A 14,849-nucleotide genomic window follows, 5' to 3' on the forward strand; every position below is an offset into this window, starting at 1 on the left:
ATTCTAATACCCATGAGCGAAGTTTCGTTGGTATTACAACCCTGTCGCCCCACAACAAACACCCCCCTTGCATGAACAGTTCGTTACGTTTGTTAACATAACCCTGGTATTCTCCCCCGTCCACTTTGGTCGGCCACCCCTTTAGCACCCAACCCATTACAGTGCGAATGATTGGGTCTCTAGCCAAGGCTTTCGCCACCTCACAAGAGGAAATAGGCCCCAAAGTCAAGGTGTCCATTAAGAGAACGGAGGCTTCAGGCGTTGAGTTGGCAAGGAGGTCAGGCAGGGGGCAGCGGCTGAGGGCATCCGCGTGACCCAAGGTCCGTCCGGGTCGATGGACAAGCCGATACGAGTAGGCTGACAGAAAAATGGCCCATCTGGTCAAACGTGGGGAAAGAGCAGCGGGGGTTGGCCTATCACCTGCCAAAAGTCCTAGCAAGGGCCGGTGGTCAGTCACAAGTTTGAATTGGCGGCCATAGAGATACTCGTGGAACTTTTTAACCCCCGCAATTGCAGCCAGAGCCTCTTTGTCCAATTGACTATAGTTCCGCTCTGCGCTTGACAGTGTGCGAGAGTAAAACGCAATGGGCGCCTCTAGGCCGTTCGGCAGTCTATGGCCTAGGACTGCACCAACTCCTACGGGGGAGGCGTCACAAACCAATACAAGCGGTAGCGCTGCATTGTATTGGATTAGGAAACTGTCTTCCAATAGAAGTTTCTTTACTGCCTCAAAAGCGGCTGCTTGTGGTTTCCCCCAGACCCATGGTACATTCTTCCCCAGTAGTTTGTGTAGGGGATCTGCGACGGTGGCCTTGTCCTTGAGGAACATTGCGTAAAAATTGAGCAGTCCGAGGAAGGCTTGGAGCTCTGCTTTGGTCTTGGGGGCAGGTGCGCTCTTAATAGCTCTCACCTTGCTTTCGGTAGGGTGGATGCCTGTGCCGTCCACCCTGTACCCCAAAAATTCGACGGAGGGGACAGCGATCATGCATTTGTTTTTCTTCAGTCTTAGTCCCGCTTCCCTAAATCTAGATAGGACGTTCCTAACTCTGTCCCCTAGTTGACGTTCGTCCTGAGCGCTGACTAGAACGTCATCAAAATAGGGCACCACTCCGGGGAGCCCTTGCAGAAGGCGCTCCATGGTGCTCTGAAACAGGCCGGGTGCGACACTCACCCCAAACTGGAGTCTGGTACATTTGAATGCACCCCTATGAGTTACAATCGTTTGCGCCTCCGCCGTGGCATCGTCAACTGGTAATTGTTGATAGGCCTGGGCCAGGTCTAATTTGGCAAAAATTTTTCCGGGCCCCAGGGAGTGTAGTAGATGATGCACGATCGGCACCGGATAGGCGCTCGGCTGCAAAGCCTTGTTGATCGTGCACTTGTAGTCGGCGCAGATCCTGATTGAGCCGTCAGATTTAACTGGGGTCACTATAGGGGTTTCCCACTTTGCATGGTCAACGGGAACCAACACCCCTTGTTTAATTAATTTGTCCAGTTCCGCATCGATGTTGGGTTTTAATGCGAACGGCACCCGTCTGGCCTTGAGTCTTATTTGGGCTACGTTGGGGTCTAAATTAAGGGAGATAGGGGTCCCCACATACTTGCCCAACATGTCCCCGAAAACGTCCTGGAACTCGGTCAGGAGACTGTCCTTTAACGATGACTTGAGCATCTGGTAGACGCCGGTGAAGCCCATGCCGAGGACTCGGAACCACCCCATGCCGAGAAGACTGGGAAGCTGCTTCGTGACGATGGTCAGTGGCAGGTCTCTTTCGTAGTCTCCGTAGGTGACTCGGAACGTGCCCACGCCTTCGAGGGGGACTCGGTTCCCCTGGTAGTCTAGGATGCGCAGTCTCTGTTTGGAGAGCTGGTCCTTCCGGAACGACGGCAGGAGGGTCTTTAGGGTCGCCCAGGACATTATGGAGAGAGCCGATCCGGTGTCGATCTCCATCGAGCATGGCTTGCCGTTGATTTCGACCACCGTGCTGACTTTGTCCTCGATTTCCGCGCTGGCCTGGTTGATGTGAATGCTGCGGCCGTCTCGAGGTTCAAATTCGCGCCGTTTTTTTGCGCCGCTTTCTCTCGTTGGCTGTTTCTGGCGCGTTGATTCTGGTTGGCTGCGGCGCTCACGTGGTTGGTGTTTTCTGGGCAGAATGGCTCTACAGACTCGCGCCAAGTGCCCTTTTTTCTCGCAACGCCTGCAAATCGCCTCCCTGTACTTGCAGGACAGTCTGTCATGGTGCCCTCCACAGCTGGGGCAGCTTCGCCGCGGGCTGCCCGTGTCTTTCCTCTGGTGCTCTGTTCGGAAGACGTCCTCATCCGACTCGGACTCCGAGCTGGATCCGGCGTCTTCTCTGTGCACCGGGGCAGACTTGGGGTTATCTTTGCTGGTCAGCGGACGCTGCAGCATTTCTGCGGCTTTTGTGGAGGCTTCATGAGCCCTGGCCTCGTCTAGGGCTCCAGCAAGCGTCAAATCAGGCTTGGCGAGCAGGCGCCGTTGTAGCCTAATGTCCCGAACGCCACAGATAAGTTGCTCAAGCAATGCATCATCCAAGTCTCTATAGTCGCAATGAGTTGCGGCTTTTCTCAGACTGGCCATGTAAGCGCTGACCGGTTCTCCCTCTCGCTGAACGCGCTGTCTGAGTTGGTATCGTTGCACGAACTTGGAGGGCACGGGAGCATAGTGAGCCCGGAGCGTGGCCATCAAGGTGTCCCAGGAGACGGTCTGGACCGGAGTTGGCTCACACAGTGATTCTGCCATCTCGAACACGTCGGGTCCGCAGTGGCTTAGGAAGAGGGCTTTCTTCCGATTAGCGGAGAGCCCTTGCATGTCGCTGGCTTCGAGCGAGCATTCGAACCTCGTTAGGTACGAGACCCATTTTTCGCGGGTCGGATCAAAAGGCTTGGGCGGAACGTAGGCAGACATGTTCGGTATGCCTCCTGTAGTTCGCCTCGTCGCCTAGCTGAAGCTCGTGGTCTCACTGGTTCGTTTCTTGTGCTCTCTATCCCACCTTCGTCGCCAATGAAGTGGTTCGGGAATAACGAGAGGCACAACCAAGCAAGTGACAACAGCTCTTTAATTTACAGTGAGACTTCAGCGAAAACTCAGAGGCTGCAGCCCTCCTTATATACAATCCAGGAGGGACTGACAGCCAATCAGAAACGATAGCAGGTTTGAAACTCCCGCTCAAAAGTATCAATACATAACACATATCGGCTGTTATTGAAGTTAAATTAACAGCCCTTGTTCAGAAAAGACTGATTTAAACTGTACTTGTGTTCGAACAACTACTAAGAAAGCTCATTAGTAGTCCTTAATTAGTAAACTAAGGTTTGTACGGACTTTGTGTGTGCTGTGTTCTTTGGGCTCCGTAGCTGGGGCAGAACACTTTATTCCAGAGCTGATGCAAATGAAAGTTGCCTTTAGTAAAACAGCAGGAAATTTGAACTGGTCCAAATCGGAATTGATGCTACCAGGCAAAAATTTGGTTACCTATTCATTTAAAGAAGCTCAAGCCTGTATTTCAATCAAACCCTTTAAATATTTAGGCATATGTGTACAAAAAATTGTAACTCTGTAACGTGTAATATAAATAAAAATTATAAAGAGGTTTCTTCAGATATAGATAGGGGGAAGTCATTAAACCTTGCCCTTTCGGGAAAGGTGAATGCTCTCAAACATTATTCCCAAATTAATTTATATTGTGTGGGGAATTCCTCCTTAAATACATGGAAAATATATTCAGAAAATAAACTTTTTCCTTAGAAAGTTTTAGATTTTTCGATTCAAAGTACATCAGAGATGAATTTCCAATTAAGGTAGGAGGATTTGGTTATCTAGATCTTGAGCTATATCGTCAAGTTTACCTACTGTCAAATATTAGATACTGGAAGCCAATAATTGGTATTAATTTTCCAATCTGGACAATTTTGGAATATGTACAGTATTTATAGCATGTTTGATTATTTATTTATTTATTTTATTAGTCCAATTTATATGCCGCCCTTTTCCGTAGACTCAGGGCAGCTTACAATGCATTATAGCAGTAGCCTGCATACCTTTTTGTATATACCTGCTTATTAGGGCTTTCGGGGCCCCCCAAGCTGTGTTGTTCTATACAAAGTTGGCTTATTGCCCCCACAATCCGGGTCCTCAATTTACCTACCTCAAAAGGATGGAAGGCTGAGTCAACCTTGAGCCTGGTGAGATTCGAACTTGTACTAATTGCAGGCAGCTGGCAGCTAAGTGCTAGCACTTAACAGCACTTTAGTCCGCTGCACCACCGAGGCTCTTAATTATTGCACATAACTGCAATATTTTCAACTACAACCTCTGTTAACAACATTGTTTGGACCAGCAGCATTTTCAGCTCCTGAGATCTGAGAATTATAACTGGTTTACTGTTGTAATGACATTCTTTTCTTTTCTTTTTTTTTAGTTGTATTTTTTTTTTTAAGCACTTGTTACGGTATATATATTTTAATAATGTATGAATGTTTGCATTTTGTTTCCTTTCTGTTATTATTTTAAAAGCAGCAAAAATGAATAATAATTAGAATAAAAATAAGGTAAGAGCTGGCCCATAGTATTGCTGAAAATTGGACACAATTGGAGAGCATCATCAGGCGTAAACAATCTCACTGATTAGATTTGCAAATTCTGACAATTCTATTCCTCTCTTATAGACCAGCCCATCTGGTTTGAATTAACAGAGTATGTGAAACAGGAGATGGAATTCCCTGTTCATTCTCCTGTTCCTCTGTGAATGCCTTGATTTTCACAGGTTGCCAACTTCTGAACAGATTTACAGTATGCATGAGGATTAAGGAAAAAGAGGAGAAAGGATACATGCTGGCCTATTGGATACAAATGAATATTCTTCATTTTTCTTTTGTTTAATACATATTGACATCTTTTTTGCAAAAAAAAAAAGAATCAGCTATATGGTAACCCATCCAAATAACAGTTTTAAAAATCAAAGATCCCAACAAAAAAAAAAATACTCAATTTATACTTAATTCCTATAATTAATATAGCCTTCATCTCAAATGATCATGAATGTTCCATGGACATCAACACAGTAATTTATAGTAAGTAATCTTAGTTGCACAACTGGTCAGGCATTGCTGCTAGAACTAATATCGCTGAAGCCCCCATTCTAGTTCAGGTGAGTCGTTAAGAATTTCAAAATTCAGCTCCCCATTTCTGGAATTTCTTAATTACAGCTATGAAACTCGAATTCTGAAATGCAACAGATGGTAATTGTATTTAGTTCAGCAATGAGAACCAGCAAATTTTATTCACAGTGTGATAATAAATTACTTTCTATTAAAACTTCAGGTCTGAAAGTTACCTGTAAGGTAAACAAAATCTAGACTCTAAATTAAATAAATGAAGCTCATTAGTTTGGAAACACTTTAATACACAATCATATACAGTAAATAACAAAAACAGCTAAAAGTAGAAAAATACACCGTAAAACAATTATATTTTGTTTCTAGGCATCTCAGGAATATAATCATATTTTCTCTATAAACTGTTTTAACAATTTGTGGCATTTCAGAATAGAAAAGCAGAGCTGAGAGCAAGACTCTTAGGCTTGTCTATTACTGTCTTACAATGCTGCTGGTGTTTTAGATTTCTGAGGATAGGTAGCTCTACAAGTTTAGAAAACAATATAGGTTTCCCTTTCCCAAATTAATATTTTAATTATTAAAGACTCAGTGAATTCATTTTAATTCTAAATTATTAAGAGAAATTTAGTGGAATTGTTTATGTTACCTTAGAACATAGACGTAATAGGATTCTAAGTTCTAGTTATTCAATACTGTCAGCAAATCAGAAGGTGAAATCAATGGTCACAAAAACGGGAGCGTTTGTCTAATAAATACTTTAATAATAAAAATATAATGCACATCCCATGTTATTGTGGTGCATTAATAAACTAGCATTCATGCTGCAACTTTTTCAAATAAACAGAAAACTCAAGTTTATGCAGACAGAACTATTAATGACCAGCAGGGGGTGCTGATTTAAAAAGAAATTATTCCAGCAATAGCAATTCCTCACCCATGTAAGATTTTATACATACAGTACAAACATATACAAACACAAAGTCATTTGGTCAACATTTCATTCCCAAAGGAGGGGAGGGGAAGGAGTAAATACAGCATGCCCTCAACTATAGTCAAGATAGAAAGCCATTCTTTAAAGGCAGTATTTCCAAATTTAGGTCCAATAGTCAATTTTCTGTGTAAAAAAAGCTAGGAAACAATTACCTAGTGGCAGAAAATAAGTTTTTGGAAGATAACATAATTGTTATCCTCTGAGATTAATTGATGAAGCAGAAATCATATTTACAATTTCCATGGGTTACACAAGACAATACTTTTATGTCTAATCACAAAAATTGTCCTTCCTGGAAAGTAACATATCTCACACATCAGAACATTTATGAGAGTGATAATTCCCGCTCTTCTGCATGTAGATTGAATTGTTCCAGTAGGCACTTCCAGAAAGAAATAAAACTCATCCACTAAAGCATCCACTAAAGTGTTATCACAGTTCCATCCTCTTCAATGCCTCCTTTGGGAATAACTAAACTATGACGAGGATCAGTTTTTAAGGAATTAAGGATTTTGTGAATATTGCCATTGCTTTCTCGTCCAAAGCTGTTGTTGAGTACTAGGTCTCTCTGTAGTCTGTGACTAAGACTGTTGCCATTGATTCGGGAAAGACTACCGGAAGGAAGACTGTGAGATTTTGGAATGGGCTGTGGTTCCAGGCAGCCTTCAATTACGATGTCAGTATCCTCGTCGCTCTCCATTTCGTCTTGGTGGAAGTTCTGCAGGACATGAGAGGAAGGCAAACTGTGATGGCTGGCAGTGCTGTCTGTAGACTGACCAGAGCTCCCAGACATCCGACTGCTTCTGATAATATTGTTCCTTTGATTTGCTGGCTTGACTGTGATGATAAGATTATGGCTATTGGCAATCATCATATCCGTCACCTGATCAAGGGTTTTTCCTGCCACTTCTATCCCATTCACTTCCAAGACTTCATCATTGACCGCAAGCAAGCCTGTACTCTCAGCTAACCCCCCAGGAACCATCCGTGAGATGAAAATGCCAGGAACTTTTTCCAACCCATGGGGAGTCACTCTTACACTGGTGCCATCACGAATATAAAATCCAAGTGGTTTCTCACACCCGTGGCGATACAGTCGTACTCTTCTATGAGTTTCAGGCAGAATATCCACATCAATGATGGAAGATACTGGTCTGAAGTCTTGAGGCATGCTGATATTAACATGAGGACGCCGGCGAAGGTTGTCATTCCGGAGGGTCACCAGAGCCTTCTTTTTCCTTGTTAAGGTGTTTGAACCAAAATTTCCATAATCCGCTTCGTCTGCAAAGAGAGAGAGAAAAATTAATACCTCAGACTAAATAATCTGTAGGCCATCTTCTGCAAGAAAAAGAGCCTTATCTCCAGCTTTCATAATATGCCAACATTTAAATATGGTTGAAACATTGCTGAGAGAGAGAGAGAGAGACTGTCAATTAAAGGCTGTGTTACTAATAAACATGTATTTTGAAATATTGGAAGAAATGTCTAGACTCTAGACTCTAGATTGAATAAAGAAAAAAGCAGCAGGCTTTTGTTAGGATGAACATGAAGCAAGAGCCCAAAACAATTTGTTTGATGACAAACATAATGCTCTCTTGCTAGAAGAAAACCCCCAAAATGAAATGCAGTTTGTGGCCACTATGAAGAGAGAGCTAGAAATAACAGCAACACATGTATGTCTGGTAGTTTACTGCTCCTTCAAAGTCATAAATGAAGCAACTGGCTAAGACAACAAGATTATCTTTTAAAAGACTGTAGTAAAGTAACCGATTAACAGGACTAGACTGATTGGCTGCCAGTCATCATTGATTAATCAATAATATATGAATTTGCAAATTGCACCAGAGCACGGTTGCTTTTATGGTACTAGTATTTCATCTCTAAGAGCACAAAGCCGTATTTCAAACTCACATGTAGTCCCTAATGGCTTTGTTAGTTATAGATTATTCTAATAAACACTGTGTAACTTAAAATATATAAGCATTTTTGTAAGGGCATGTGTTAAAACTCTTGTAGTTTAAGATATAAAATATGCATGTGTAGGCAGACGAAAGCGTATTTTAAAGGAGTCCCGGCAACATGATGCTTGTAAATATGGGAAAGATGTGTAACTTCATTTGTTGAATGTAGGAAGCATCCCTTATTCTATTGTCTTTAAGTAAACCTTCATTCAAGACAAAAATAACCCATTTATTTTCCACACCAGATCATCCTGCAGTTGCAGATGAGTAAGTCACCAAGAACTTTCAAAAAAGGCCTCCAACAGATCAGCACTTCAAACTGAAGATGGATAAAGCAACTGTCGGGCCTGATATTTCAACTTAATACCACAACCTCAACAAAACAATGTTAATTTCATCCCTCACAAACTCCATGATGCAAAACTAAACCTCAAATGGGGGGGAGGGGGAGATTCCTTTTGCAAACATTTTCTCCGAAGATAACCAGAGACAATTTAGGCCTCCTGGAAGAAAATATTTCAATTTCCTCATGTTTAGAAGCAAGATTGTTGGAGACTAGAGAACAAAGAACCAGTGTCAGGAGACACAGGTGGGTTATTTTTGTAGGCACTTTATTAACATCAGGCAGAAAATCAATATGCACGATTACTTGAGAGACCCAAACATATAACTCATGATCTAGCATGCCACAAGCAAGCTGTCAGGGCCAGAAACACTTAACTACAGCTAATGCAGCTTTACATAAATTGTTTAAAAAGACCAACAAGAGCCAGAAAGGATTTGTGCAAATGAGATATCAAATAAGCCATCTTTAACCAAACTACAGGTGCAAAACTTATAGGCAACCCTATAAGGATGTTATAGGCAAATGTCCTATTGATGTTTTCCTAAGCATGTCCAAAAAGTCCTATAATTGTAATTCTTTAGCATGACAGGCTGAGAAAATGTATTAAATGCATGATGTATAATCAGATTAACTGTACAGTATTTAATATTTAACAATGTTTTAATTAAAATTTGGGTGCTCGCCATTTTTTAAAATGCAGCCCTAAATATTTCACTCAAAGGTTAAATTTGGCTCTCAAGTTCAAGTTTTGCATATTAAGTAAGGAAAGAGGTGCTCATCATCAGTTTCAAACAGTCTCTTTCAAACACACACACACACACACACACACACACACACACACACACACACACAGAGTAAATGAAGGAAATTAGCCAATAACTGGTCTAGGCCAGGGGTCTCCAAATTTGGCAATTTTAAAACTTCTGGACTTCAACTCCCAGAATTCCTCAGCCAGCCATTCTGGTTTTCTGGCCTAGGTTATGAGGCAGCAACCTACATATTCAATTGTAAGGTGCAAGAGGCTGAATATACATATGCGGAAAATAGCCCAACACAACTTTCTCTCCTGACGAGAACAAAGCTGAGAAAGATGGTCCCCTCCCAGCCTCCCAGGAATCTGACATCAGAATGTATGCAGATCCCTGGCAAGTATGGCAGAGGTTTCCTGTTGCTGCACCTTCGCTTCCTTGAGGCCAAAGCCAAGATGAATACCAGGACAAGTTAAAGCAACTTGTTCTGAAGGTGGGGCTGATGAATTGCTACTTGCTAAACTGCTGAGAGTTTAAGATCCAGTTAAGCAACTGTGAGGTTAGGACACATCCATTTGGCTCCTGCATTGCTGATAATGTCCAGTGAAGGATGCTTCTTTTTTTTGGAACAGAAAGACTACATATTTTATCATCTGAGCCTCCTGAATGAGATTTTGCTGATCTCAGTGGCATTCTTTTAAACACGAAGAGAACAAAACACTTTCAAATTAAAACAATCTTAAAGTATTTGTATTAGTTACAGATATAGGCTAGATGAACTGTTTACATCCCAAGATTTGTCAAAAGTGAAGGAATAAATCCCACCTTTACTTCCCTGGAACTCTTTGCATTGAACAGGGTTTCTAAGCTCATTCAGGGACCAGAGGGGTTTACCGCTGATCAGAGACAGTATGAACTGGGGATTTACTATATGTTTCTGAATTTATGCCAGGGGTGAAATGCTACCAGTTCGGGCCAGTTTGCCCGAATCGGTAGTAAAAAATGCTACTGGTTCGCTGAACCGGTAGTAAAAAATGTTTTTTAAAAAAGTTCTGACAATTAGCTGAGTGACATGCAATCGTTGTAACTTTTTTTTTTTACTTTTTAAAGCATTTTTTAACTACCAGTTCTCCGGAACCGGTAGTTAAAAATGCTTTAAAAAGTAAAAAAAAAAAAAAAAAAAAAATTACGACAATCGCAGGTTGTCTCAGCTTATTGTCAGAACTTTTTTTTTTTTTTAACTTTTTAGGCATTTTTTTACTACCGGTTCAGGTGAATTTCACCCTAGGATTTATTTTTATTCCCATTTTGTATCTTATATTCTGATTATCCCACCAATTTTTTTTTCTTCATCTTTTACTCCAATAAGGTCTGGAAAATAGTTGTGCAAGTATATCTTTAAAAACTTAAAAAGTTTGTTGTAGTTCCTGAATGTTCCATATCTGTTTCACTTTTCCTATCTGATCTACCATGTCCCCAACCCAATGTGAGGAAAGTGACTTTAAGCACCATTTTCATTTTACGTATGGCCTATATCAGGGGTGACAGCCAAGCTGTCTCAGGAATTCTGGGAGTTGAAGTCCACAGGTTGTAAAAGGGCCACATTGGCCCACCCCTGGCTACATGTAAATACTAAAATCTGTGAGATGAATGTAAACTTTTACAGTCTGATCTTAAAAGAGAAGAGGAAGAGGGGAAAAAAATATTTCCAGAAGAGCTGACTTTTTAAAAACATGACATACATGCACACCCACACAGAGACAGACAGATCTTTAATACCAGAAGTGCTGCTCTTCTTGCTTGGACAGCTGCTTTTCACAGGAATTGCCTGCCAGACAAAATACCAAAGCTTGGCCAGATAAGAATAGGTAAACAAGCAAGATTCCACAGAGAAATCTGACTGCTAGGCTCATATAGGAAGAATTTGTTTTGGACCTGGTGTTTTCAGTCCAGGCACACTCCTGGTAGATTATTTCCTCTGATAATGCTACAATGTCAGTTGATAGATTGGAAACTATATCAGAAACAGAAGTGCTTCCATAAGGGGATTAACTTTTATTTCATACAGCTTTAAAAACGAAACAAGTCTTTAAGGACTATGTCATGCCCTCTACACCATATTGTCATTTCCTGAATGCAAAGATCAAAATAAATAACAATACCTCTTATTTTGATCATGGTTCCATAGAGATCAACACAATGTTTTTATACACTGATAACATTTGGCTGGGGAGCTGTTCCATCATTTGTCATAAAATGATGGGAAAGTCAGAGATACAGAAATGTTTAAAGGAAACAGATATATAGTGAACTTTGACTTAGGCAGCTTCCTTTGGCCAGCAGAGATATAAGCAAGAAAGGAACACAAAGTAGCATCCATCCAAGCCTATTTATGCTGACCAAGTTTACTAAGAAGCTCTAAAAGAAACAGTTTTACCAAAAGCAAAAAGAGAACCATCTTGGCCCAAACTGAAACAAAAAAATAAATAAATGTAGAAGCCTTTGAATTCTTCAGAAATCCTGACCTACAAAAGGAAAGATGACAAAAAAAATTGGGGGAGGAGGGAAGAGGGAGAAAACACAAGGGCAAATCTCTCACAAATCAATCTTTTAGCTAGGTTCCACTGAAATCATCAACAAATCCTAAACAAATGAATAAACTGACTCGGCAATCAGCAGCAGCAAACACCCAAATTTGCAATTGCTGGTTCACTCACCATTAATCATAAGCATTTTTCTCTGGGCACATCTTCATTTTTTATGGTTTCCCATTTATCTTCACCACCACCACCCAAGCTCCTTAGTGTGCTTCCTCCCTTTTTGTACAGTCTTGATTTTTTCTTCTCCTTAGTGTCTCACTGAAATCACCTTCATTTAAATCTCATCAGAAATCTTTCTCTGCTAAAATCCAAAGGCTTCGGCTGTGACTTCAGTTTCCTTGACTGTTTGCTGCCTTTGATCTCTGCCCAGACTGACCCTCTAAATTTCTGTGATCAATTCTGATACTTTCCCCAGGAGGAAGCTTTTTCCACTCCTCATTACTTGCCCTTGGAGTTTCCATGGGATCTGTTTGTGGGCCTTTCCTTCCTTCCCACTTATTAAATGTTGAGTGATGTATACAGGTAACATCCAATTTCTCTTCCTAGATCTCCCATGCTCATATAACTCTAGATCTTCAATAGCCAACCTGCTCTCAAGTTCTATTGACTATTCTATAACAATATTATAAATTTAAAATTCTTCTGCTCTACCCTGTTGGTCAACCACACCTCCCTACTGATCCAAATTGTCTGGCTACCTCTTCTCTCTCTTTTGTTCTCTTATCATTTCTCCACTCTCTTGCTATTTCCTAGCATGTCACTTTCAAATCATTTAATCTATGCTCAAGTTTATTGTTCATGATGGCTATGGGATTCTGGCAATTATCATTCCACACTTGGCTATTACAAGACTAATGGCAATCAATAACATCTCATTATTTGGGGCTCCAAGCCCTAAGATTAAGTCCTTTGAGTGCAATGCCATGAACTGTTTTACCCCAAAGACAGGGCAAAACCTGTATTTTAGTTTATTTTAATTAAAATTAAAACTAAAATTAAAAATGTTAAGATTATTATTCCCCATGTCTTTAATTTTCTCCATCTCTTGCATTAAGCATTTTACTATATTATCAACTAATTATCAAGGGGCTTTGTGGGTGGCAATTCAGATTTTTGGAGTAAACATGGCTCAATAATCTCAGGTCATTCACCTTGGACTAATTATTAAGACTTTATATTGACTTTGGGATTACTCCTTGCACTAACTCAAATTTGCCCTTCCTTGGCCTTCTCTATATTTTATTTTATCCCTACCCTTGAATCTACCAATACAGACTCCAAAACTTCCTGTACTTTAACCTTTGCTCATCGCTTGCTGCCTCTTAAAGGATTATTTAAAGGTAACTTGTCAAGGAGGATGTTTTGAAGCTGAAAAGAGATTTTCCAAAAGGATTAACATGTGAATTTCTGTCCCAAGGTTTTAACTGGTGAGTCTACCTTTCAAGGCAACATCTGCTTTTTATAACTCATACAAATGCAGAATTATTATATTACCAGATCAGTACAAACCTTCTAAACAAGATTGTATGTGAAACTGGTTGGTTATAAGTCACCTTTTTCAGTGCTGTTATAACTTTGTATGGTCACTAAGCATACTGTTGTAAGTCAAGGACTATCTGTACTTGTACAACCTGTGTATATTTCTTACTGTGTGCCCCATAGTCCTGCCTCTACTTTGATATTTCCTACCTCCACACCCTGTCAAAAGAAAAAGACCTAAAATGCTACAAAGATAATATTCAATCTTTCAGTCTTTCCTTTTTCAAGGGAAGGTCTTCAACATCACTTTTTTTCTTCATTATCTTGACCACTACAAAACAATCACAGTCAATTTTAATCAGGTCAGCGAATGGCAAACCAGTGAGTCTTCCAGGAAAAAATTGCATCCATGACTATTTCTTTTTCCTATCAGCTGAACACAAAGTTTGAGAGTAACCATTCTATTTCCTTTTCTGACAGAGTTCTCGTTATCTTTATAGTGGAAGTACAGCCAAAATAAGCATGATACAGCAAGGGAAATCCATAACCCTGTTCAAAGGACAAGGAAAGCAAAACTAAAGTTTATGGAATTGAACTGACATCGGAAGACTTCCAAATATCCACTTCATCTTGTTATCTACAGATGTTTGAAATATTTCTCAATGCATCCTTGTACTCCTCTGTTAACCTCTGTTAAGGGGACGACAGCAAATGATTCCAAAAACAAACTGAATTAACTAAGGAACAATACAACCCTACTCATTTCTTCTTAAATGAAGCTGAAAATTCATATATTGGGGGCTTTTTGAATTTATGTTTGCACTGTGGTAAAATGGGGCAATTAATTGGAAAATTAATACTATCATCTCCTAAAACAATTAATAGAGCACATCCTGTGGGTATAGCAGGTAAGAAGTTTGATCAGGAGACTGAAGTCTAATAATCCTGTCCTAGACATGAACATCAGCTGGATGACTTTAGGCCAGTCACTCTCTCTGAGCCCAACCCACCTCACAGGGCTGTTGTGAAAAAACATGAGGTGGAAGGAGTATTATGTATGTTGGCTACCTTGAGTTATTTATAAAAATAATAAAGATGGAATAAAAATCAAGTAAATACGGTACATACCCTAGGTTCAGATTAACTTTCACTATTGAAACTCACTGGGTGCTCTGAACCAACCACTCTCAATCCAATCTATCTCACAGGATAGTTGAAGGAATAAAATGAAAAGAATCCAACCTGCAAACAGATTTTAGCTTCTGGAGAAAAAGCAGGATATAAAATACCACAACTTTATCCTCAAAGTATTTTTATTTTATTGTGCAAAAGTTACATTTTATCTAGCCTAAATAAATAATAATCAAATCTCTGTTGCCTTGATACAAGCAGTTTACCAACAACTGGTTGTCTGTAAGCAGTCATTCATGCAAGGAACATGTGGCTTGTCAAACATCTCAGTTTGATCTTGGATTGAAATGTGTGTGGGGAAAAAGTGATCTAGTGTATATTCTTCAGAAAGTATGCTGTTATGTCTAGCCAGCCTCCTTCTAACTAATACCCTCCAAGTGTGTGGATCCATTTCTG

General features: G+C 40.5%; 1 protein-coding gene across 1 annotated transcript in view; it reads right to left on the reverse strand.

Annotated features, from left to right (window-relative positions):
• Positions 1–5,836: 5,836 nt before the first annotated feature.
• The window catches only part of PARD6G (par-6 family cell polarity regulator gamma), a 95,883-nt gene continuing 86,870 nt past the window's right edge, over positions 5,837–14,849 (reverse strand). The window contains exon 3 of the mRNA XM_070942456.1: positions 5,837–7,408. Coding sequence (XP_070798557.1) covers positions 6,549–7,408 — 860 coding nt within the window. The 3' untranslated portion in view covers positions 5,837–6,548. The remainder of the gene's footprint in view (positions 7,409–14,849) is intronic.

Source organism: Pituophis catenifer, unplaced genomic scaffold (genome assembly GCF_029215685.1).
Source record: "Pituophis catenifer annectens isolate HBS135680 unplaced genomic scaffold, rPitCat1.0.hap2 SCAF_3, whole genome shotgun sequence".
In the NCBI taxonomy this organism is placed as follows: domain Eukaryota; kingdom Metazoa; phylum Chordata; class Lepidosauria; order Squamata; family Colubridae; genus Pituophis; species Pituophis catenifer.